Source organism: Asterias amurensis, chromosome 14, assembly GCF_032118995.1.
Source record: "Asterias amurensis chromosome 14, ASM3211899v1".
In the NCBI taxonomy this organism is placed as follows: domain Eukaryota; kingdom Metazoa; phylum Echinodermata; class Asteroidea; order Forcipulatida; family Asteriidae; genus Asterias; species Asterias amurensis.
In genome coordinates this window covers 18,662,498-18,689,477 of record NC_092661.1, presented here as the reverse complement: position 1 = coordinate 18,689,477, position 26,980 = coordinate 18,662,498, and the positions used below count along the sequence as shown (strand labels likewise).

The following is a 26,980-nucleotide window of genomic DNA, read 5'->3' as shown; positions in this document are numbered from 1 at the left end:
TCAACCTCTCTTTTGAGCCAGAAGACAAGGTCAAAATGGGGTCATGTCTGTAAGGCGTTTACAGAGTTTTCAATGACAATTCCGATGATGTATTGATTGTAAGAATCCACCATGTAGATCAAGAGTTATGATTTTTTGAGATAATAAACTTTGAATTTTCATAACTCAAGAACGGATGACGTCATCATGACGTAACTTCAACGGTTTCTTCTCCTAATAAATATTTAACTATGTGTGAAGTTTCAAGTTCATACGATCTTTTGAAAGATGTTTCTGTTTGGGGACAAGGGACGTACAGAAGAAGAAGAAGAAGAAGAAGAAGAAGTATCAATAAAAAAAAATTAAAAAACGAACAAAAATAAGAGGTGTTCCGGGCTGTTGGCCCAAACACCTAATAAAAGAATCTGAGACCCCAATCCCACTGGACCCTGCATTAATCTCCCAATTCGAGAAAAGGGCGATCAAGACCCCGAAAGGGCGATCAAAGGGTGATCAAAGAGAAGTAAGCTCCAGTGGGAACGCGAGGGCTATCAGGATCTGACTGTGCAATTTTGATCCTCCTCGGGAGTAGGATTAAAGCGGGATCTGATCGCCCTTTTGGATTAATGGGCGATCGAAAGTCTAGTGGGACAGTGTTCTTTTGAACCCACTTCCATTCCCGAAAAGGGGGATCAATGCGCGATCATACTCAAGTGGGAACGAGACTGTGATTTCACACCTCCCTGCAACTAATCTTGTTGCGGGATCCCGATCTCGCAACTGTGGATCCAGTGGCAACGCTGTGATAGTGTACAATTTAATAATTACTAAAAGTATTACTAATACTAAAGTAGAAAAAGTTCATTTCAGAATGGTACTCCTGATATAAATGTTTATCAAATACGATTAAATTGTTGTAAAACCAATTTTGTTCAGGTTGGCAGATTTTTGAAGTGAGGGCCTGTACACACAGTATGTTTACCACTTGAGAACTGGCAGGCATGAACTTAAAGCTACCTATGTACGAGTACAATAATTTACCCCCCTTTTCTCTGGAAATTCTTGTTCCCAACTTGCAACTAGATGTCCAACACTACCTTGCTATCACTATCTCCACTTTGCAAAATCTAACTCAATCACGGAACATAACCTGAACCTTATTAAATCAGGGAAATATTCAGCGTCTATTTAGAAAGTTGTCAGAATAAAATTTCCCCATCCCCGCACTTGTCCTCGGGCGGAAATTTCTCGTCTCACTTCTCTCACAGTTGCAGACAGATTCAAAGTCCACATCTTTTTTTTTTTTCCCTTCTGAGGGGTTAGAGAACGACCACTCACTCTGCAGTTTCTTCTGCATATCATGCCACTGTAAGAGGGCTCTCATATTTGCTGTAGTGTGCGACATACACATCTCGACCAACTCTTCATTTAATTTCTGCTTTTGTCCGTGGGCAAGTAAACAAAAGCAGCACACATTACACGTAGGACACTCTTCTTTTTCCCGCCGTCTGTTTTTCTCGAATGTGAAGGCATTTATGCAAATGTGTGATCTTTAAGGAAGCGTTGCCTACAGGATGTAATATCCTCCTAGTTGTAATAGGCGATGAATTGTGTACGGTACTTGCTTGGATATGTTTTCATTGGGGAAAGCATTATAAAAGCATTCTAATAAGTAGTTTGGAATAAGAGTGCTTAAGATCTTTACTATTGCATTCATAAATACTCTGAAAATGTCTCATTCTGGTTACATGTATTTATTGCAAAGTAATAATCCTTTTTTTAGAATATTTATTGACAACACACTACAACACAGAACATTTTATTGTGAATGGTTCATGAAATATTAAACCTGCTTTGTATTTAGCTGTCAATTCAATCAGTTGTCTAATAAAATAAGCCGTTAATTTTGATCTAAATTTAAATTTATAAAGAAAGTGACATTTTGGGGCATGATATGAAGTGTATTGGAGGACCAGGTATACATTAAGTTTTAGTAATATGCAGAATTATGCCAGCTTTAAAATTATTATTATTATTCCCCCCCCCCCCCCCTCTCCTGTCAAATTGTAGCAATGTTCAGTAAGCCACCTGTTTTCTATCACTCTCAATAGTCTTATTGAATGGATGAGATGCACACGTGTGTACCTTCGAGGTGTAACCATTACTTCATCAGAAACCAGCAATGACACCAAATCAATCTGGAATCATTTATGCTTGTCTTTGCGTATCCTTCTTTTAATTTTAACGTTGAAACCCTGTTTTGTAAAATACTGAAGGCGTGTTGGACACGGCGGATGAATTTAGGTTAAGTACTGCATGTCCTTAGGCTGCAGATGCTGCAGATCTATACATGTGTAGCATCAATGTGTATTTAAATGCAAAGCTTGCGGTAAAAAATTGTAAGATCTTAAAGATAATGGAAACAACCCTGGGAGTCACTTTTGGTTGAATTGTACAATGGTTACTTGATCTATATACTGTGAATGGTATGAAATTTAACGTTTTTTTTTTTAAAATCTGTTCCTAACCTAATTTAATAAAAACCACTAGACGTCTTGTAGAAATGAGAGCCGGTGCTGGTACACTTGCATCTGTAATTTTAGAATTCATTCACTCAGTAATGCACCATAGTTGATAACACCACATTGGCTGTAAATTTGCAGGCAGCTCATTGCACTCGGCATTGCACGTTGCACCCCGGGTTGCAGAATTAAATTGTGTCTGGCGAGCTATGTTCAAGCTGCAATGAAAATGGGATTTATCGCTTTTTAAATTGCCCCGGTCTCCATCATGGCCAACCTGCTCATTCAGAAAATAAAGTGTCAGGTTCAAATGGAATGACAAGACTTTGTTTTTCTGATACAGTCTGGAAAATATCTGGAGGCAGGAATGGTGACAAAGCATCTCTTCATTTTGTGATGTCCTGCAGTTGTTTAGCATGCTTTATTGGCCTTAATTTAGGTTGATAAAAGTGCGGAAGTTCTCGTTTTTGACAGTGAAATTAATAATATGGTCCAAAAGAATGTAGTAAATTAAGTGTCATGTTTTTTTATAACACTTTTCAAAGTAAAATTTTTAACTTGTAAATAAAAATGAGGACGGTCAAAACAGATGGTGAATCTATTTATAAAAATAATGCATTAATTATTGAGTTATTTGGTTCAAATTTTCCCGAAACAATGACCGTAACGATAAAAAAAATCAGGTAATGGCATTTATCAAATCAGTTTGATAAAAATATGGATGCAAAACAACAATATTATGATGGCGCCTGATATAGTAACATATTCAAATATATTGTTGTTTTGACATCATCAACTGATACAAAATGTCTCGCAACCTAATTCTCATTTTGTTATTGTACGGGTCAGTTTCAAAGCAGCAAATTTTGCTTAGCAACAAAAGGGTTTACTTAATGTTGGACCATATTCCTGATTATCTTCTACATGTACGTGTACTAAGCAAAAGTCATTTAAAGCAATTTTTTGGTTAGTTCAAATTGCTTGTTTAGCAAATAGATATGGTAAGCTCTGATATTTTTTGCTGAGCAGAAATTGATAACCAACCAAATGACCAGGGCCCAATTTCATGGCTCTGCTTACCGCTGAATTCTGCGATTACGATCACGATTCCCCGCTTACTTGTAAGCGCAGAATGCCAAGTAACAGGGAGTATGCACGCGCAGAAGCCAAAATTCACCGCTAACCCGTGAAATACGCTTGCCGTAAGCACAGACATCCCTGCTTCCATAAGCGCTGATTCTGTGCTAACGGTAAGCAGAGCCATGAAATTGGGCCCATGTGAGTCATGCTGTTGCTGGTTTCCTATTTATGCTAAGTTAACACATTTGAGAGTAAATTGAATTCAGCCGAGGCCTTAAAGGTAATTTCACTGAAACGAGTTTTGCAACTACTTCTGTGTAAGGTCCTAAAATTAATCATGACAAGTGCTACTCGAGACATGCAAATTATTTATCTTTTTCTTCACGATCTCCCAGGTTGTACTTGTCCGATGGAATGAGCCCTTTCAGAAGATGGCAACCTGCGATGCACAGGGTGTCATCTTTGTTTGGATCAAATACGAGGGGAGATGGTCAATCGAACTGGTCAACGACCGCTCATGTCAAGTAAGTCACATCATTTCCTTGTGTGTGTTGTCACTGCACATATGCAACGTATTGTCTAAATCAATCATTCATTAATGGATGATGGATCGGGAGTGAAATTTAGCGGTGAATTAATTTGAAACAGGGGGGAGGGGTCTGTATGCACTAGGATCTTAAAGGAAGAGTTTTAACTGTCTTTTTTATGATGAGTAAATTTGGAACAAGAGAATATACAGCTGATGATGCATTCAAATGTAGTTGCTTTAAAATATTTTGTCTCTGTTTGATTAGAAAATTGTGCTTTGTTTGGACATTATTGGTAAATGTCAAAGAGTCTTCTCGCAGTGTATCTTAGCATGTGCATAAAATAACAAACCTGTGAATATTTGGACTTAAAGGGTCTGTGTACTTTTTGTAGGACAAAAACACAATGTCCACAGATTTACACTAAACTTACACAGTTTGAAGATAACGATAGTAGAAAGCTTTCCTGAAAATACTACTTGCTGAGGTGATGTAGTTTTTAAGATTTAAGTAAAACACGGTAATGAAAAGAATTTTCGTCTCACTGATCATGAGACGAAAATGATTTGTAGCATGTAAAACGGTATTAACATGACAACGTTTTACTCATTTCTAAAAAAATACAGCACCTCAGCATCAAATATTTTAAGGTACGCTGTCAATTGTCATTATCTTCAAATGGTGTAAGTTTAATGTAAATCTGTTGACATTGTGTTTTGTGTTACAAAAAGTACCCAAATCCTTTAAGTTGCGAGAAAATAATGGAAGAAAAATTACCATTGTCACACAAAGTTGTGTGCTTTCAGACGCTTGATTTCGGGCCTCAAAATCTAATTCTGAGGTCTTGAAATCAAATTAATGGAAAATTATTTCTTTCTTGAAAACTACGTTATTCGGAGGGAGCCGTTTTTTTCACAATGTTTTATACTTAGTATCAACATCTCTCCATTGCTTGTTACCAAGTAAGTTTTTATTGCTAAAAATTATTTTGAGTAATTACCAATAGTGTCCAATGAAGCTACGAAGACCAGAAAGACATATGGGAAAGTTGGGGAGGCCTGGAGTTGAGTTTTACAGCTGTTTAAGGCCACACTCGTTCTTGGAAAAGGCAGGGCGTTAATGACATCGTCTCAACCACGCAACCACCAATGATGCTTTGGGATTTACTTGCCGGCGCCTGCTAAACTTTACAGACAAATATTGCTCAGTTCTTTATCAAATATGCACGAATTGTAATTCTCAATGGCTGCCGACTTTGTATGAGCATTGTCCACATGTTTGAGCAATAGGGATCTACCTCAACGATTCACATGACTTTGACTCTTTGGCAATGTTTATGAAGATCTTGAAGAAATATCTCCTGGTGCATTTTTTGTCTGAACTTCAAGGAAACAAAACGAAACAACGAATCACAAAATATACTGACACAGGTACCGTCTCGATATTAATATTCAAAACATGTTGACACTCCCATGAAGGAAAGTGTCATTGATGTTCTTGTAGTTTGAAATAAATTGATCTACCGTCGGCAAACTTTTATACAGTTATCCATTTAGAAAAGTTTCATGGTAAATTTAAAAACGTAGAGTTACAGGATTGTAGTCGTAAAGAGCTTATATGTGTGCAATCTTCATACTTATTCTGCAAGAGCAATAATGCTTAATGCAATTACAGTGTTCGTCATTTTAGCAACAACATTAAGTGGAAGGTTGGTCTCTCATTTGGTGTGATTGAGATTTCAATATGTCTTCTCCGGCAGCCTTGAGGATTCTATCTCTATCCCAGGTGAAACGCTTTGTCTGGAATGTTTTCACTAATTTATCTGTCAGACATGATGCTTTGTGCCTACTGGAAACTATGCACATGTGTTTGGCTGTTGAGAACATGTGTGTGGACATGTCAATTTAATTATTTCTGTGTGGCATATGAATTCTCTTAGTTCAAGATCACACTCAACGAGAACAGCTATGTACAACAGCTTATTTAATACTATGTGACTTATGCGAATGTCTATTGGACATGTATCACCAAATGTATCGTTGATGAGTAGAGATGAAACTCAAGTAGCATAAGAGATCTCAATATCGTTGAGTTGGATTGAGTGAGATTAGGACCACACTGTCACTGTATGGGACTGAGATGTTACTGTCAATGAGTAGGATTGAGATCTCAATATCATTGAGTTGGATAGAGTGAGATTAGGACCACACTGTCACTGTGTGGGACTGAGATCTCACTGTCAATGAGTAGGATTGAGATCTCACTATCGTTGAGTTGGATAGAGTGAGATTAGGACCACACTGTCACTGTATAGGACTGAGATCTCACTGTCAATGAGTAGGATTGAGATCTCACTATCGTTGAGTTGGATAGAGTGAGATTAGGACCACACTGTCACTGTATAGGACTGAGATCTCACTGTCAATGAGTAGGATTGAGATCTCACTATCGTTAAGTTGGATAGAGTGAGATTAGGACCACACTGTCACTGTATGGGACTGAGATCTTACTGTCAATGAGTAGGATTGAGATCTCACTATCGTTGAGTTGGATAGAGTGAGATTAGGACCACACTGTCACTGTATGGGACTGAGATCTCACTGTCAATGAGTAGGATTGAGATCTCACTACCGTCTAGTTGGATAGAGTGGAGATTAGGACCACACTGTCACTGTATGGGACTGAGATCTCACTATCAAGGAGTAGGATTGAGATCTCAATATCCTTGAGTTGGATAGAGTGAGATTAGGACCACAGTGTCACTGTATGGGACTGAGATCTCACTGTCAAGGATCAGGATTGAGATCTCAATACCGTTGAGTTGGATATAGAGTGGGATTAAGCCAGGGTTTTATTGTGACACATTTTTTAAAAAGGAAAACAAGAATCTGTAGCAAAATTTAACAAAATAATACTGCTGGTGAGCCGTGAAATTTTGTAAAAATTCCAACGTGAAGTGGTTAAAACCAAAGCTCAGCACTGACTTTATGGAAAGGTCTATAAAAGCACACATTTTCTAAAATGGTCATTCACAAGTTCCAACCAAAATGCAATTAAAAGCTTAATTAAACTGGGCACAGAAATTCATCTCATCAGAACATCCTTTTAACTAAAGGCAATCGCGTATACTAATATTAATTTTTCTACACAAGGGTTTTCAAAAGCCACAATGAAATTATTGCTGTATCACTGTCTATTCACATGATGTGCACTGTTTATTTTTGAGAGGAGGCTCTGTGTCTTAATTGCATCCAGGGATCACTCACATCAGTTGGTAATTGTACAATAACAAACCACGAGATGTGTGTTTAATTTAAAGATACCATCTTTTGGTACAAGCAGCCTATCTGAATCTGATGCCTGTACGTGGATTGGCATGTTGTGATAAGCTTTTAAAGAAACGTGACTGGAAGAATGTGCATACATTACATGTACAGTAACACTGATCATACACATTGTTGGAAGAGTGTTTCCTCTTAAAGCATGTTTTTGTAATGTACATGAAGGTAAAACACAGGTCCAAGCATGTACATGTAGTGTAGTTGTGAAGCATAAATTGTTGCATAAAAAGGTTTATTCACTTTAATAAAAAGCAATAGTGAACCAGTCAAACCGCTCCAAAATAAATGTTATTTAATTTTCTGGTTACATTGTGCAGACATTTATTGCACCAACATGCACAAACTGTCTCTCCGATCAGCATAAACGCAAAGCCACAAAACAACCCAATTAAGGGGGTCTTAACTTGTGGAACAAACACAACAGCAAAAAATATAATGTCCATGGCTTCCTTTGTGTTTTATTTGAGAACTGTCCAGTCTAACATTAGGGTTAATATGTCAGATAAAGGTTTCTGACGGCGACCGAGGAGATGCAAACTCCGATTCTTTCCCAGTGGCAAACACAAAATGATGGATTCTCAGGGCCAAGGGAGTCTAAATTAGGTTGGGTTGCGTAAAATTGAACACTTGCATAGAGGAGACGAGGAGAGAAGATTTGCAGGCTCTGGAGAGGAACCCTCATGGGGGGTTGAGGGTAAGGATGATTAGCCCGGCCAATAGCCAATCATGATAATGACGTGAATGTACAGGATACCGACGTGTATCATATTCACAGTAAAATGCCGAGGGCACCACATCACAGCAGACTGTGGAGTTAACACACAATAACAAGTTCATCATCAACATCATTACAATTCTCAATCAGATGGCCACACTTGAAGGAAATTACGTTTGATGTGCCGTACCAAAGAGAGGTGATGCCGTGATTCAAACATCACTTCCTATGTTCGGCGAGCCTGACAAGCACTCTCTGGTTTCAAAATTAAATTTGATGTACATATAAATTCTGATATTTTACTCTTACTTTTCAAACACTTTATATAAGAAAAGGAAGTGTCTTGAAATCTTGTTAATGGCCAAGTCCTCGACTACAAAGACATTGGCCTCTAGGGTCAGCTTGGAAGTTAGTGGCTTACAATATGCGTAGCTGATTATAGAGGTTGGACAGGCTTACAACACAAACCCTTTCAAAGTTATCAAATTAGTAAAGTTGATGTTCATATCAGTCAACTGTAAATGTTTATGAAAATTTTAAATGCAATTCGTCTTCACAAACTAAGGATATGCTTTTTGTATTGAAAAACAGCATGTTTTAAACATTTTAAAAGTATAAAACATGACACACAATTACTTGAATAAAATTCTCTTCTTGGAAACATCCTTTAAAAGCATACAAACTAAAGCCCACATTTGGAAATTGAACATTCTAAGCACCTCTTGTTATGCCATTATCATAATTATCATTATCATATAATAGTCAGAAGGTATAAAACAAGTTCAGGTTTTGCTCACCAAGACAATGGCAACTAAATAAACCATTCATGAGCTCCTTGTATGATTTTTGTCACTTTGTAGTGTTTAGACCCAGATGTGAACTGAAGCTAACACTTTATAAAGAGCGATTTAAGGGGAATGGTGTTAACAGACCCCAACACAAAATATGCTTCAGAAAAGTAAATTAGCAATATGTATGTAGACAGTTGTGCTTAAAGGCAGTTGACACTATTGGTAATTACTCAAAATAATTATTAGCCTAAAACCTTTCTTGGTAATGAGTAATGGGGAGAGGTTGATAGTATAAAATATTGTGAGAAACAGCTCCCTCTGAAGTGACGTACATGTAGGTTTTCCACGAATTTGATTTCGAGACCTCGATTTAGAATTAGAAATCAAGCATCTGAAAGCACACAACTCCGTGTGACCAGACCATGGTGCAACAAGAGTGTTTTTTCCTTCCATTAATATCTCGCAACTTTGACGACCGATTGAGCTCAGATTTTCACAGGTTTGTTATTTTATGCATATGTTGAGATACACCAACTGTAAAGACTAGTCTTTGACAATTACCAATAGTGTCCAGTGTCTTTAAATAAACATTAATCCAAGGATGGTTGGACGAAGGAGGATTTTGCAAAAGTATGCAACATTATCAATTTGTTTTAGCAATTCCACATGAGAGGTTTTGAAGACCCTCTTGAACCATTTGAGTGAAGAGGATGAGTATGCATGGATGTCCCAAGAAACGAGACGTTAAAACCTACTTCCTTTAAGAAACATCACCTTAGCTTGTTGACATAGAAACAGATTGAAACAGCAAATGTCTCATCCCAGAGAAAAGGATGAGTGATCAGTGTCTATCAGGAACTCATCGCCGTGAGTGACAAACAGTTTCTGCTCTTTGGAACTGCCTATAACCCCCCCCCCTTTTTTTCCTGAAAGAGAATTCAGAGTAATGTCATGCTGTGTCGGTTTAATACTTTGCCTCTCCTTGCCCTTGGGAGGAAATGGGATCGATAGAAAGAATATGTAGACATTAAATAGCAGGGGAGTACATTATGAGCCAGGCTTGATATTGATGTTTGATGGAATGTAAAAAGATATAAATCGCTCACTTTTTTTATTTATCTGTATTTAATTTTGATTGTTAAGGTTTATTTTTTTCTTTGTACAATAATTTACAACAGTCAAATGAAATTATTGAAAGAATCGGAGCATTAATTATTTATCATTAAAGAAGACAATAAACAGAATGGCTCTTTTGCCTTTGCATTTTTTTCCAGTGAAATGAAACTTCTTGCATTCAACTTGAAAAGAAAAACTTTCGAAAAAAGTACCTCTCTACGGTAAATTTACATTACAAAATAGTTTTAAGATGCATGCAGCGTTTCTCCTGAATTTAAGATAAACAATGTTTATTTGTCACTGTTCTCAAAGGACCCTTTATATCGCGCTCATATAGAACCTTCAAAAGGGAATAACAATGTTCCACCCCCCAAAAGCCTGAAACATTCATCAGGCAATTTGCATTTGTTGTTTGCCAGAATGTTCAAATGAGAATTAGTAGAGAAATATTGAGCTTCTGTGTGATTGAGTCCAATGTCCCATGTAGATGAGAAAATCCAATGATTTCCCTATAGAACCATGAAACATCTCTGCATATTGATCTAGACATGCCTCCCGGACTGCTCAACGCATAAATTATGTAATTTAGATCAAATCAGCCAATTATTTTGGGGAGGAGGGCGTCTACGGAAATTTAAGAGAGTGTCTGTGAATGACAGGATAGATTGTACCGTGTCTGTTGTTACTTCTGAAGTTACAATTTTGGTTCTTAAGTTCTCGTCATTATCAATGTCCATTTTCATATTAAACGTTTGAAGTACATTGCAGTGTCTGCTGATGATCAGTAGAGGCCACCAGCCACAATGTCACCCTTGTGTTTATTGTTGAGTGGAGTCTGGACTACCTTTTGCTTATAGTTACATACAAAAAGTTACTGTATTCGATTAAAACTAAATTTCTGCTTGAACGCTGTTTGACCCAAAATTGCAGGGTTTTGTATTTCAAAATGGGTACCTGTTCTGTGCTAGATTACTTATGCAATATACATATTCCATAAACAAACATTTCATTTGATACTATTTTGCTCAACACAACACTTGAAAGAACTCTGCATTGATAATTTAGTATCTGTGGTTTTATGAGAATGTTTTAATAAATTTCACCACGTCACCAGGTTCAGTTTTTGCGTCTTCAGTTTTTCAAATTATCACACCTTTGCAGTTGCTGAGTCTACGCGTCAAAAGTGTTCTCAGTGGTTAATTTAAAAACATGTGTGGGATTAAAGCAAGGTAGCCGTATCAGTTGCTATCACTGCTGCTGTACTTTAGAGCCTTTGCATTGATAACAGATTTCTTTTTTACCTCTGAATGTATGCAAATCCCCCAATTACTATGGGGAAATAGGAGTAGGCCCTTGCAATGACATGATACAGTACACTGAACTGAATAAAGCATTGTTTTCTTTACTACTTTGCCAAGATCCTGGTTCAATAGGGGAGCTTTTTGAATAATGAAAGTGCAACAACATTTTTGTTACATCCCAAAGATAATAAAATTGATTTGGCATTCCCTTTTCATGATTTGGGTGGTTTGGCGAATTTATACACATATTTATTTTCCTTTTCAACATTTTAGAGGGATAATAGGAAATATAACAATGTGTTTTTAAAGGAAGGAAATTCAATTCATTTCTACAGTTTTTATGTCATATGAAAAAGTAGTAAAAAAAGTGCTTGGGTATAATAAAACAGGAATAAAAAACCATGCTTTGCTGGCATCGTTTGTAAAATTGATTCAAAGTCTCTCAGAAAGATTATGGCAGGTATCGGGTAACTTAATTCATAAGCTTTTATAACACTGCTGGGACTGACAGAAATATACTCTTTAAAAACAGTATTGTGTTGCTCATTGGTATCATTGTATTCAAATAACAGTACAGTTGAATATTTGAATAAAAAATGCCCTCTAAATGTAGGCTAATGGCTGCTACTGGGAATGTTGAGACGTTCATACATCATAGCATGCGATCAATAATGTAAAGTTCTGCGTGACTATGTCAGCTTTTAGACTAACCAGCTCATAAATTAATGACTCATTCCATAAAGGCTCTTCAACAGTAAAGACAGAGTAATGACTTGTGATCATTCAACTGTCATCTAAAAGAGCTAAGCGTTCAACCTCCAATCTTTCTGGTTATCAATAGTGACTTTTATATTTTATAACATTTTAGTCATGAGACTAGGGAATACATAAAAGCAACTAGTTCTGTAGGCTTGAATACATTGTACACATAGAGAAGACAATGCAGACATGTTATTATTATTATTATTTACTCGACCAATACAAGGAACAACAAACAAGTTACAATAGCACAAGACAGAACGTTAACGGAACAAAAATAATTATGAAAAAGCAAGAAATAAGGAAAATAAATACAGATTACAATAAAAGAATAAATAAGGTTAAGTTAAATTAACTTAAATAAATTATTTGAAAAAGAAACAAAAGCAAAACAAAAACACAATAAGAGGGCGGCTGAGGGTGGAGCATGCAGGAGGAAAACAGAACCAAATGGGAACGACAACCATAAGGGATAAAAAAGAGTTTTAAATGTATGAGAAACAAAACCAAAGCAAAGGGCAAAACTGACATTATCAGGTAGGGACTGAAAACCATATTCACATGTGAGGCTCTGGTCTGAGGTAGGATTCTGAAGGCAAGTTGATTTAAATCTGAGCCAAATGTCTTTAAATGGGTCCCCATCCCTAGTAAATGCTTGACTTCTATTCCAACATCTAGACCATAAACACCTGTTTAAATTTCATTTCAATTGTGTATGATGATTGTTTAATTGTATTAATGAGTCTTAATGGACTTGATGACCATATTTATTAAGGAGAGAGGATGAACATCTCTCTTGAATAAGTCAAAAGGGCTTTGGCCAAATTAATGGCTACACCTACGGCTATGGCTAGCAACAGTCTTGGCCAAAGCTGTAGCCACCAATTTGGATACAGCCTAAACCTCTTGAGTATGATGTCACAAGCTCAAACAGTGCCCCAACAAAGGAAAACTTCTCATTTGCTGAATATCGTACTTGGTGCTTGCATTTTATCTTTGAATGTTAGACCTTGTTGATTGCAGCCTTGCAAGTGGTCTATTGAACCCATAGAGTTATATATAAGAACTAGAGGGCACACTGGCCTATATACGCGCTCCGGCATGCGCGCAGGCGGCCATTTTCTAAGTTGACAAAACTGGCATCTCACAGCGTGTGTTTATGCGGCCATTTTGTAAGTTGAACAAACAGCATCGCGTGAGCGTTCAAAAAAAAAAACTCAAACATGTATTTCATATTCAGCGCTTGTCATCTTGCGGTCCCGTGGTGTATGTGCACGAAGCATCACTCGTGCGCCTTCTAGTTCTTATATATAACTCTTTGATTGAACCATTCCTACCTCCATGATTGAACCCATCTTCAAGTTCCTAAAGATGGATTCAAAAATAAAATGCAGACTTTCTGAGCCTCTCATTTGAACAAAATTTAAATTCTTTGAGAATAAATAATGATGTGTCTTGCTCAGTGTATCTTTAAACTAACTCAGTTGTTTGGAAGGCTAAAAATGTTAGTGCTCAGTCAGGTTTCCACTAGGCCATATAAGATTTCGTTCAACGAAGGGTAAACTAGGTACAAGGCTTGTCGTTTCCAACTTAGATACTACAAAATTTGATTTGGTAAAGAAAGGTTCAAGGCTGTGAATGCAGACTTTGATGAAATGAATTAATTCAGGCTTGCACACTGAAGGTTTTTCATTTCATCGATTATTTATTAGAACCCAGGATAAAATGCAGTGCTGCGTTGCATTGCAGTTATCTCATGCTGGGTGGTTAGGAATCTCACCAACATTTGATCAAGTAGGGTGTTCATTGGTTGATATGAGACATGTGGTCAAGGAGTGTCACCAGTGCTGTGTCTTCCTGAAGGATGTGGACAAAACAGATATTTGCTTCAAATTTAGTAATATTAATGAACTTCAGTGAAAATAACAAACAGTCTCATTAAAAGAAAGAACTGGATTCTGACTTTTCATTTATTTCACAAGATCACGGTTGCCCAAGAAAACATGCCAAACTGTCTGCTTACTGTAATGAGTTCTCAGGCCTGCTACTTTGTTTTTGTAAGGCCAAGATACTTTTTAGCTAGTGAGGGTACTTTTTAGGGGGAAAATGAATTTCTTCTGGACCATTTCAAGGGGCACCAAGGCATGCCCCGTACCAGGGGTATGGATGCAATTGACTCCATTGTGTTCAATCATGAAATCCTGAGTACTATATCCTTCAAACTCTTTACATTCAGGGAAAAACATGACTAAGGCTGCCTGTATCGGAGTCCAGCTTCAGCTTTGACTATCCGTTAGGGTGTTGCTAAGGACGTCCTATACTTTGATATATGATGTTGTGAAAATTAAGCGGTAGCCATAGCTGAAGCCACTAATGCAGACGTGGCCTAACTCATTGTAAAATCACTGTGTCCCCATCATAGGTAGTGATGTACAAATGAAATGTAATACAGTATAAAATTTAATGAAGCATGAAAGGTTGTAAAGGCCTCATAACTGTTAAACCTTGGCCTGCCACTTGATCCAAGGTTTTTATTTGTGTCAAAGTATGAGGTTTTGAGTCTTGCCGCTGGCTAGTCTTTTTTGCTGTTTAAGTGATCTTGACCGAGGTGGGAACTATTCAACAGAACCATGTAGGTTAACTCAATTAAGGGCCTGGGTCCTCGGGTAACCTCAGGAGTTCACATCTTTGAAAATAACATTTGGCATTAAACATTTTACATAGGGCTGGGACAAGCTGAATGTCAATGTCAATTAGAAAGAATTCTGATTTCAAAAATAAGATTGTGAGTTAGTGACTTTAAATTATTTTTAAGTTGACTTCAGTGTATGTACATGTACTCAGATATCCTTGTTTGCTCTTAAAAAGTATGGTTCACATATATTTGTATGAACCAAAAAAATACACAAGCCTTCGAGAAAGACTCTGCCATTTACATTTTTTGCAGTTTTGTCTTACAATAGGTTTTTTTAAAATTTCCTTTGTCCATGGTTCAAGAGCATGAAAAACTCACTTTCAAAATACAATAGTTGGAAATAGTGTTTCTAGAAACTGCTTCACTTTTATTTTAATAAATCTCTCAAAACGACCAATTCATATTTGAATTGAACATTAGATTCAAGATTGAAAGTGTTAAAGCACATCCAAAACTAATGACCATTTTGTGTGGAGTACATTAAATTTGATACAATTGTTTTCCTGTGCATTAAGAGTGTTTTTGACTCAAATAGCCTAAAGATCTTTGCTTAACTTTAATCAAACAGTGCTTGTTGCTCTTAGAAAACTTGTTGACATTTGATAAAGGTTGTTTTTTTCCTTTTATCAATGCATCCTGTATCTTCACTGAAACGCTCCAGGCCAAGGTAATAAACTAAAAATACACTTTTGTAATCAATAATTTTTCTGACAACATTGTATTTACGTTGTAGGTCAGCGACTTTGCTTGGAGTCATGATGGTCGGATGGCGTTGATTTGTTACAAAGATGGCTTTGTTCTGGTAGGGTCGGTCACTGGTCAGCGCTACTGGTCGTCAATGCTCAACCTTGATGCTAAACTGCTGTGTGGAGCCTGGGCACCAGATGACAAACAAGTATGTGATTGTTTAATACCAGACTTAACTGAAGAAGGTTGTTAGTTTTTCGTCACATCTACACATGTTGTACTCAATTCGGGTGGAATCCTATATCATATTTCTTAACAGAAAAGACCTCAATAAAGAAATTGACAACTAATTGAGGAGCCAAGTTTATATTGTTGATGAGAACACTGTTTCTATACGTACACACTATTTGTAGCAGCTCCTTATTAATGGGTTCAGTTTGTGAATGTAGTACTTAAGTTCAGCAAGAAAGAAAGACATATAAATCACATCAGTGAGTGAACATCGGGGCACAATTTCTTAGAGCCGCTTCAGCAAAAAATATTGCTTAAACATTTTATGCTTAGCCAAAATAAGCAGGATACCAGTCAAAGATTGTACATGTGGCATGGTATTTTGGCCGGTAACCTTATTCTGGTAGGCATAATTTTGTTGTGCTTAGCTACTTTTGTGCTTAAGCAGCTCTATGAAATTGGGCTCTGGTGATAAAACCAAAACTGATATTCTTTATCGCCATGCAATTATAACATATATTAAGTTTGGTTTGCGGTAACACCATGTGTGTATCTACTTGCCAGGTAGAGTTTGTTCTTAGAGAAGCGTCTTCCTTTATTCTACTACCGCAGAGTAGATGTTCAGGGGTTCGGTTGTAGAAAAAAGCAAGACAGTTCTCCAAGAACAAACTCTACCTGGCAAGTAGATACACACATGGTGTTACCGCAAACCAAATATATATTGATACCCACCATGCAATGCCTCAAATCCTATCTATTAATAACAGAATTCAAACTGGCCTCCATTCACACCCCTTGGTCTGGTGGTTAAGATATTTGCTCTAGAATGCAAGGGTTGTGAATCCCACTCGAGTAGTATTCATACCAATTTATATTTCTGTAGGACTTGGGGAAAGCACCAAATATACAGTACGCTATACCACACATTGGTGTAGGTAAAACAAAATATTATTCTTTATTCTGGATGTAAACATCTATTTTGAAAACAAACCTCTTTTATATTGATTTTCTTGGCTAGCTGTTTTGTTTTTAAGAACAGATCATTCAGGCAGAAATAAATCTAATCAAAAACCAATGAATAAATGATTTTTCATTACATCTGTAAGGTTCTACTTGGCACATCTGATGGTCAAATTCTGGTCATGGATATCCACGGTGCCCTCGTGACTCACTGCACATTGGCTGAGGACCGACCAATCAGGGCACTCCTTTGGTCCTCGGAGAAGTTCCGAATGATTAACGTGAGCGACAACGAATCTGATGACAAGCCAGATAAAAAGAAACGGAAAGGTAGGACATTGGTTAAGCAAGTGTTCCCCGTCCTTCCACTGCCGACACTCAGCCCCTTTGTATTTTTTCTTGATGATCTTATTCCACTTTACTCCTACATCTTTCCTAGTCCCATTTCCTTTAGGTGGTAAACATTCATTTTCGGGTATTGAATTTTTTTATTTTCCTGTAGGTCAGTTTTTAAAATATGTATTTTCCTCTCCCTCTGTGTGAAGATGTTCCTCTGAAGGTTTTTTAGGGAGAGGCTGTAATGTTTGTTTGAAGCACTAGACTAGTTTTACACTGGAGCCCCATTCTGGCGGCATTGAGCTCAAGAACAAAATGGCTACCCAGTGGTCTTACACGTATAAGTCAGTGTACATCTTCCATGAGTTCCGAAGCTTAGATTTTCATCCCATCCCCACATCCTTCCTCTCCCCGGAACCGCATCAAAGATTTCTCACTGACAAAATTTTCTGGGCAAATCCTCCTCACTTTGCCATTTCTGACTGAATCAGAGACCTCTAGTAAAGATACAATCTAAACATAGTCCAGCTGAAAGGCGATTAAATCTAGCTCATATTCTCTCCTTGTACCGTTTGCCTTTCAAGTGTCTAGTAAGGATGTACTGCACATCTACATTCATTATACACGTATGTATACCCTTTTCCTTAAAAAACAAACACCCATGCGTAATGCATTCGGTCTTACACCCCTGATGCAATTGCTAGTTCTTGGAGGCAGAAAAGCTTGCTAACATGATTAGAATCATTCGAGAACAGAATCAAGTACTCTATTAAAGGGTAGTTGAACTTCTTTTTTGGCGGAACGGTTGCTCTTGAAGGTTCAAGTGTACAAGAAGAGGAAAATGGGGAAACATTTGACATTTCATTTTGAGAAGTCGGTGTTTTCAATCAAGCTGTTTCACTTGAGACGCCGAGGACAAATTAACACCTACGATTCTTTTATACCAGCTGCTTCTTACTGCTGGAAGCAACGCCCTCAGAATGAGTGCCCTAAGTGGTCTTTAAAGGGCAGATATCTTTTTGCTTAGTGGGTTTACCAAATACCAGCTGTTAAATCTCCTTGCATTTTTATACCAATTGGCTGGTTGTCACGCCCTCTAACCAAAATACAAAACCTTGCTAAGCAAGATTCTCACAGTCTAAGACTTTCTTCATACTATACACAATTACATGTACATGAACTAGTACATGTACATGCTGATGATAGCTGAATGCAAAGTGGCATTTAGTGAATGATCAACTGTCAAATACAACAAATAGTCATCTGACAATGTCTTAATGTTCCAGTGATTCCATGTTTATTGTATTTTAGAGCCATTTGTTGAAATTTCCTCAGGTCAAGTTTTTAAAAATGTAACAAAATTCTGAAAATGCAATTCAACAGTTCCCCTTTAAGGATTCAGGGTCTTCAACGCTGTAGTGATAAAGGACTCAAATTGCTTGCCTTCAAACAGATATTGTAGTAGGTCTTGTGTAGTTCAGGGTTGTTAGGCGCCAAGAAAATTCTGTTGAAAGTAAGGAATGGCTGTCAAGGCTAGTGTTTGCTGATAATGCATTTGTTAAAGCTATTGTTCATTATCGCATATTTTAACATTTATTATGAGAACGTTCATTTAAAGTTAGAAAGCTGAAGATAAAAATGGCAGCAGTCACCTAAAAATTGATTCTGCTAAATATTTTCAGTAATTGACATGTTTAAACATTAAATCCAAATGTTTGTTGAATCTGAAATGGAATACCAGCTGTTATTTTATTTATGCATGAAAAAAGCAATTTTGTTACTGGATAATACAGACCATTACATGGGTCATCATCATAGAATGGGAATGTGTGCAGTATGTAAGATGGGTATTAAACTTGGTTAACAAAGTCTACCAATACTACTGTGGCACCTTCAATTAGCATAAACTGCATGTTCATTAATTGAACCACCAAAAATAAACCTTCGTTACCAGAAAGTAGTTGAAGAGGCCTGGTACAGATGTTTTTATCGACATGAAATGGTTTTCACTTTTTCTGTTCAACAGCTGACTATTAGCCGAGTCTCTCATCAATTTTTTTAAATCTTTAAAAAACTTTTAAAAATAAACGAAAAAGCATCAGGCGTTTTACTACAACTTCTATCAACTTCACATAATGCATAAATTAATCAGCAGTAAATGTCCCACTATTCTTTGAATGTGTCTTTGCTTACGTTGTCTTTATTTTAAAAGGATGAATTTATCATGTCAGCGATCAGTCCTTAATACAAAGTGAACTTGCCAAGAGCCTTGCTAGTTTCCAATGCCAAACAGTATCAAACGCATAGTTTACTAAACTCAAGGAATCTCTTCTGCACAAAAGTAGGCAAGGGAAAAATGAAACAGTTCATTACCAGCTAGGTCAAGTAGAAAATTTAGTTTGGTATTTGGAACTACACATATGTACCTTTCTGATGAATAAAGAGTTTGGATTCAATCAAATTAGGACAATGTAGCAGCAGTCAAGACTGAACAACCTTTCCAGTAATTTCTACTACATGTAGCTCAGTTTGAGGAAAGGGGTATCTTACTTTAAACCTATAACTTTTTGCAGATATTAATTTATGATTTCATGTGTGGATGATATAAATTATGTAATTGATATAAGATCATTATGTTTAAATGTTGTCGTTAAGAATTTGATCTTGTGTTGCTCTCTATTACTCTATTGTGTGTTTATTGTATCAGCACCTTTTAATTAACTCGGGGGGAAAATGCTTTTCTGAGTGGGTCTTGAGTTTCACAAAAGCAGTGCTGGAAATTTCCTCTATTTTATTTGCTTTTGTCCCCCGTAGTGCTCTTTTAGATATTAATATTTGCCTACCTTTTTCTAATGGATAGACTGCCTTGGAAGGAAAGAAGTCTTTGCCCTTGTATTATGCAAATGCGTTATATAAAGTATCAAAATTTTATATGCATGCGACCAAATTTGTTCAAAGTATTGGCGTGCAATGGATTGCCAGAAAGATTAAATTCCAGACGCGTGTTCTAGGTTTAAAGACAAGTTACACCATTCAAGTGTGGGCTGTCGACAGATTCTTTAAAATGTCATTGTAATTCTGACACCATCAAAGGCTTGTACATGTGGTTCAACACAGTTTTATGTGATTACACGTAGGTGTTTTTTCTTCTCTGAAGTGCTGTCATGCTTTAGTGTTAAAGGAAAGTATTGGAAAGTTGTCTTTGGCAAATTAATTTATATGACTTTATGTAAGCAGGGGTCGAAATTAAGTGTATTTCCATGGTAGTCAGCAGGGCTAGTGACCAATAATTTTTAGTAGCCCTGATTAGATTTTGGTAGCCCGAAAGACACATTATGTCTCGCGTCATGGCTCAAACTTTACAATACACCAATAACATAGTTCTTTATTGTTTGTGATGATGATTTTTGCATTATTTTTCCACTAGCCCGTCGGGCTATCAAACTGGAAAAATGAGTAGCTCGGCTGTAAATCTGGTAGTCCCGGGCTAGCGGGCTAGTGGCAATTTCGACCCCTGTGTGAGAGAGAAAAAGGGAGTAAGCAAATAAGTAGGTGCTAAGTTGATTCAATGAAGCACACTCCCGTGTGGAGCAGCAGTTTTGCCAATGGTACAATTTATGTACTGTCGCTTATTCAATGCAAACCTTGTATCTCTTCATGTTCTACATGTATGTAGTTTTTAAAATATTTTGTATTGTTGATGTCTGTGGGTGACTAACATGTAACCATATACATAATGCAGAAAAGCATGTACGTCAAACGAGTGACTGATAGTCCCTCACCGATGATGTTTTTTAATACAGAACCATTTCTCAAGATTTGAGGCTTGTGGCCAACTTCTGATTAAATCTTTTTTGTCGTACATGTAATATTATGTGGTATTTGTGTACATGTCCTTTGATTTAGACCAATCCTGTCTCATCCTTGTTCATTATGTACTTGATGTTCGACCGGAAGAAAAGCCATAGCATTTAAAATGGCTGACTGATCTTACATCCATTAAACCACACCTTGAGCCATTTCCATTTAGTCTTCATTACAACAGGCAAACACAAATTAATACACAAGGTATTTTACTATTATGTTGTTGTTTTGGCGTTCGTTTTTTTTCAACCAGGCCCTTAATTTCTCCCTCCATTCGCAACCTGTTATATCTTGTTTGTTTCCTCATAGAGCAGGTATGTGTAAGGTACGGACCACAGTCTGCTACCATGCCTTTCACACCATCTTGCTTGTTAGCTTTCTCTGTCTTTGTATTCCGGTGAAAATACATTTTAGACGGGAGATCCCTTGTCCATACCAGGGCCCTATTTCATAGAGCTGATTCAGCAGAAAATATGACTTAAAGGCAGTGGACACTATTGGTAATTACTCAAAATAATTATTAGCATAAAACCTTTTTTGGTGACGAGTAATGGGGAGAGGTTGATGGTATAAAACATTGTGAGAAACGGCTCCCTCTGAAGTGCCATAGTTTTTGAGAAAGAAGTAATTTTCCACGAATTTGATTTCAAGACCTCAAGTTTAGAACTTGAGGTCTCAAAATCAACCATCTAAACGCACACAACTTCGTGTGACAAGGGTGTTTTTTCTTTCATTCTTATCTCGCAAGTTCGATGACTGATTGAGCTCAAATTTTCACAGATTTGTTATTTTATGTATATGTTGAGAAACACCAACTGTAAAGGCTAGTCTTTGACAATTACCAATAGTGTCCACTGCCTTTAACATATTTCTGCTAAGCAAACACAAGCAGGGAACCATTCACAGATGATACATGTGAGATGGTGGGCTGGTAACCCTATTCGGGTAAGCAGAAATGTTGTGTGCTTAGCTATTTTTTGTGCATAAGCAGCTCATAAAATTGAGCCCTGTCCTCCATGCATGCATCTTCTCTTTACCCCCTACCACTCTAACTCCTTTACTCTTAACTACCAAACAGCTTATGGTCACATGTACGTCACACCATAGATCAATCCCTCATGCCAGAATCTCTTGTTTTATTTATAGTATTTTGTTTATTTAGCGTCTTGACGTCTTTCAACATCAAGCTATCAGATAAGAGCTGGCCACGCGAACTAACAAATAAGAGAAATAATACCCTCCAACAAGACACATAATTAGCTGGACTCCCCAGGCTTTCAGATAAATTGTCAGGTTTATTCTCCAGACTGGTTATAAGCAGAGTTTTGCTGTTTCATCGTTGATGTTGTTGTAGAAGGAGACAGTTTTTCTTGGCAGGATGTAAAGTTGTTGTCTTCTGTTGTATTAGAGATTCAATGCTCGAAGGGCATGATGTTTGCCTTTGGATCAAATAGTCCTTTGGAGTACAATGAGTATCATCATGAATCACAAAGAGATGGTCTGTGGAAGTTTTTGTTGTTTTGCTAAAAAAGTTGTTTTCTTTGGGTTTGTGGTTTTAACTTAAAAAAGTGCACACAGCAAGGTCTTCAGTTTATTGACTTCACTTTGTCATTACTGTCGTAGCTGTTCTTTGATTCAATTTGAAATTTGGGAAAACTTTCATAGAAATCCAAGGCTTATTGTACTTTTTTTCTCAAAAACATTTGCATCCATTGGAGCTTCCAAAAGCAATCTGTCTGGTTATGAAAGAAGATAACAAAATAATTTATTATTCTTCCTCTTTGGCTTTTCCTTCCTTAAAAAAAGTACATGACTAATAAATCCCAGCTTACATTAGCAAAACAATGAATGTTTTGACACATACTGTACATATTGTGCAGTATTCAATTGCAACTATTCTAATAAACTGATGCTAAGTAGCACCTCTAAAATATGACATGTCAATTAAAGTACAAAGTCTTTCTGGTTGCTATCGGAAAATTAGAAAGTCACAACCAATACAGAACGGATACACCTCCCTATCGGTTGCACCTTAATGTGTGCCTTGGCACCACAAATGTCTTCAGGGCAACCCACTTGAGTTCGGTTGTAACCAAAAGCTTTTTTCAGTGGTAAGCACGAAATGTTCCCAATGCTAGTCCATATTGTTTGTTTATTTGTCTGTTAAGATGATCGTCCCAATATTGTCGCTGTGAGCAGTGGAATAATAGGCGTATACGCTTCGGGCTTTTTAAAGGGCAAGGGCACCAAGGCATTTTCTCCTTGGTAAAGAGCACCCTATGAGGAAATTGTAAATATCTACTGGAGCATCTCATGGGCACCAAGGCAATGACCAGGGGGCATGGAGGCAATCGCCCTTCCTTGCCTCCGTAAAGGATCAGGCCTTTTAGCATTTCTTAAACACTAAAAAGAGCAGGTAAACTTTGCTTAGAAACAGGTTACCTGCCGAAGTGGCATACAAATTGGACTTATTTGTGACTGGTTCCCTGCTTATTTCTTAACACTAACAGCAAATGACGTCATAGGAATAAAAGGCCCTTCACTGACAGTGTTGTAGTCTTTATGCGTAGAAATACCTTTGTGAGCAGCGCTGTGAAATTAATGCCAGTATTGTTGCCATTGTATTCATCATCAGCTTCAAAAGATAATCAGAATAAACTTGTCTTTTACACATTTTTCTCATTTGTCACATCCAAAAATAGAAATGAACTAAAGTACATGTATATATTGATGATTGTGTATAGCGTTCCTAACCTGCACTTTTCTCCTAATCCGTTCGTCCAAAACTGCAGGGTTTTTAAGATTTTTGTTTATTTCTGTTGAATTTCAAATATGTAGAAAACCGCTATCTTAACCATTATTTCATAAAATAAAATCTATGCTACCCTAGGAAGAGAGGAGTAATATTTAACACTTGAGTTTTACAGGTTGAATGGTGTGTTGTACAGGTTGAATTGGAGTGGATCATATGCACCCTTGATATTTGCAGTTTGCTGTTAGGTACCGGTAATCGGTTTAGGCCACTTGCAGACACTCAGGCCACTAAAAGGTTTCAGCAATCACTGCCATGTTTTTTACTCCGATTCAAGTCAATACAATCAGACTGAGGCTGGAAGGGAAATTAGCCAGGTTCTTTTCTTTTATATACTATTCATAACAGTTGATGTTCACAAGGAACAAGACTTTGATGATGTGGGTTTGATTGTACTGGGTTTCATTTGACTATGTCAATGTTCCAGTACATGAACGTCTATGAACGTCTGGAATGAATTCCTGTTCACAGCAAAGGATCAATGTTCAGCTGTTCTAGAATATAATAGTCAGCATGGGGAAAAGTCATTAGGAAAAAATCATTGCTGAGCTGGTCAAGTTACATATCAGATGTCTCATTGTTGATTCACTGATAAATAACTGTTGCTAGTACACACTGTAAAATCAGTGTACAAACGTCCATTGACTACCTGAAAGTGTGTTATAAAATTTTGTGTTCATATTCAAATTTTCTAAAGGTTATTTTTGACGGAGTGACAGAATGAACTTATTAAAGGTATATAAATATTCTGGCTTCAAATATGAAGCAGCGTTTAGTGTTCATATATATTTGACAAGGACGCTCTTTGTGTAATTGTCTATGCCATTCGGTTCTCTGTTGTAATATGCCAGAATTGTGGCTTTGAAGTTGATTATGAATGCCATGATATAATATGAAAGTCTGCACTGTGCATACTTTCATAATTATTGACAAATTTCTGCAAAAATTAACTGTCAACTACATGTACATGTAGTCACAACCAGTTGGCTTGTAAACTAAACAGACCATGCAAGTCCTGCGCGTCTCTGAACATTTTGGAACCTCTTTGTACCCACTAATAGCTTTAAAGCCATTGGACCCTTTCGGTAAACAGTGTTGTCCAAGGCCCACACTTTGTGTACCACAACTTCTATATTAAATAACAAAACTGGGCTCAATCGGTCATCGGAGTCGGGAGAAAACAACGGAAAAACCCACCCTTGTTTTTCCGCGCGTTTCGCCGTGTCATGACATGTGTTTAAAATAAACCCGTAATTCTCGTTAGCGAGAATTTATATTGTTTTGCTGTTTTCTCAAAAAGTAAAGCATTTTATGGAATAATATTTCAAGAGAAGTCTTTCACCATTGCCTTCTGTAAACCCTGTAAGTTATTTGTAAATCTGTGAACTTTTATTTTTTTTCTGAACCGAAAGGGTCCAATGGCTTTAAAGACAGTGGACACTATTGGTAATTGTCAAAGACTAGTGTTTACAGTTGGTGTATCTCAACATATGCATAAAATAACAAACCTGTGCAAATTTGAGCTCAATCGGTCGTTGAATTTGCGAGATAATAATGAAAGAAGAAAAAACCCTTGTCACACGAAGTTGTGTGCTTTCTGATGCTTGATTTCGAGACCTAAAATTCTAAACTTGAGGTCTTGAAATCAAATTCGTGGAAAATTACTTCTTTCTCGAAGACTACGTTACTTCAGAGGGAGCTGTTTCTCACAATGTTTTACGACATCAACCTCTACTCATTACTCGTAATCAAGTAAGGTTTTATGATGATAATTATTTTGAGTAATTACCAATAGTGTCCACTGCCTTTAATGCATTAAGGAAACAAACTCACGCACTGTAATGGATGGGTCCCGATGTTTGAATATGCGCAAGACGTAGACAGTCTATTGATTGGGCATTTTGTTGTTGAAGAAGTCACCCCCTGAAAGTCAATGTTGAAAAGCAATGCACAGTTTTCTTCACAACATTTGATCATCATGATACATTAACAGATTTGAACTGTGCATTTTTGCTTCATCATAAATTACAATACAACATATCACAAACGTTTATCAAACATTTTATTGACAGGCATAATCTAATAGGAATATTTCAGATAGTATATCTTCCTTTATACAAAATTCCTTTTAAGGAATTTTGTATAAAGGAAGATGCTTTTAAAAAAATGTCTCAACCTTGAAGGTGGAATACTGTATGTTAAGTAAGGAACAAAACTCGCTGAGCGATCATATATCATAGACCTTAATTTTACGACAGTTATGTTTTGTTGAAGAACACTTGCTGTCAAAGAATCCTCACTTGTGAATTTGCATCCGGTTTAACCCCCCCAAAAATTCCATTAAGAAGATTTGGTGAAACTCATTTGTGATTCAGTGTTGACGGGTTGCCATGGTAACGGCACAGCTTCCAGACTAAGAAAAATCAATTTTGATTGAAAACTGTAATTCAGCACTACACCTCCGGTTCTGATAATTTGTGTAATGTATTCCATAAGGATTCATGGACCATTAATTTGTACCCAGTGAAAAATATACACAAAGCAATTCATGATTTCTTTTTTGGAATTATAAAGCTTTGCATGTATTGGGAATCTTTGGTTTTTTTTTACTATACAATATTACAAAGGTTTCCTGAGTGGAATTATTGATATCCTTATTAGGAGTGAGGGTTGCCATCACAGCAGAGATGTCTCCCAGTTGGGATAGTATGCTATTATCGATATTATAAAATAATAAAATAATAATTTGACTGTTTGGAAGTTGGCGTTGATTGCAATCCAAATTTTGTTGTTTGACTAAAAATCAGTTCGTCATTTCATATACATGTACATGTAACTTTGTGTTTAAAATTAGTGTATAGTGTCCGACAGATTTCAAGACAGACAGAAAGGGTTGACAGCAAGGGTTGTAACATGTAATTGTTATGTTATTTGGGGTTCTTTTCATAAACAGGACTTCAATTCTGAGCTCAGTTTGAGATTTTTTGGTAAGGAAAGAGCGTACTGGGAAAGCGTAAGGATACAATGTGATTGACAGCAAGGGGTCTAACTTTAATTTGGTTCTGTCCATAATTGTGACTGAAGGTTTCCTTGGTAGATTTTTCTGAAGATGAATGAGTGATATATGCACATGTGTAGTTGGACCACTGGGTGTACTTAACTGCAGTGTTCCATTTGGGCACTTCAACATTTTGTCAGGTGGAAACTGCCGGCACAAAGATGCATAATGGATGTAATGCATTTCACTATTAGGTGTCTACATCG

At 36.9% G+C, this 26,980-nt stretch overlaps 2 protein-coding genes across 3 annotated transcripts in view; one reads left to right on the top strand and one right to left on the bottom strand.

Moving 5' to 3' along the window:
- LOC139946866 (transmembrane protein 39A-like) overlaps nt 1–26,980 on the bottom strand; it is a 79,914-nt gene that overhangs the window by 14,249 nt on the left and 38,685 nt on the right. The gene's annotated exons all lie outside the window — the stretch shown is intronic.
- Nucleotides 1–26,980, top strand: part of LOC139946863 (tubby-related protein 4-like) — a 60,484-nt gene that overhangs the window by 16,570 nt on the left and 16,934 nt on the right. For both annotated transcript variants that reach the window (XR_011787288.1, XM_071944608.1), the window contains exons 4-6: nt 3,977–4,105; nt 15,560–15,721; nt 16,851–17,034. Coding sequence is in view for 1 of the 2 variants with exons in the window: in XM_071944608.1 (XP_071800709.1) it covers nt 3,977–4,105; nt 15,560–15,721; nt 16,851–17,034 (475 nt within the window). In the remaining variant the exon portion in view is untranslated. The remainder of the gene's footprint in view (nt 1–3,976; nt 4,106–15,559; nt 15,722–16,850; nt 17,035–26,980) is intronic.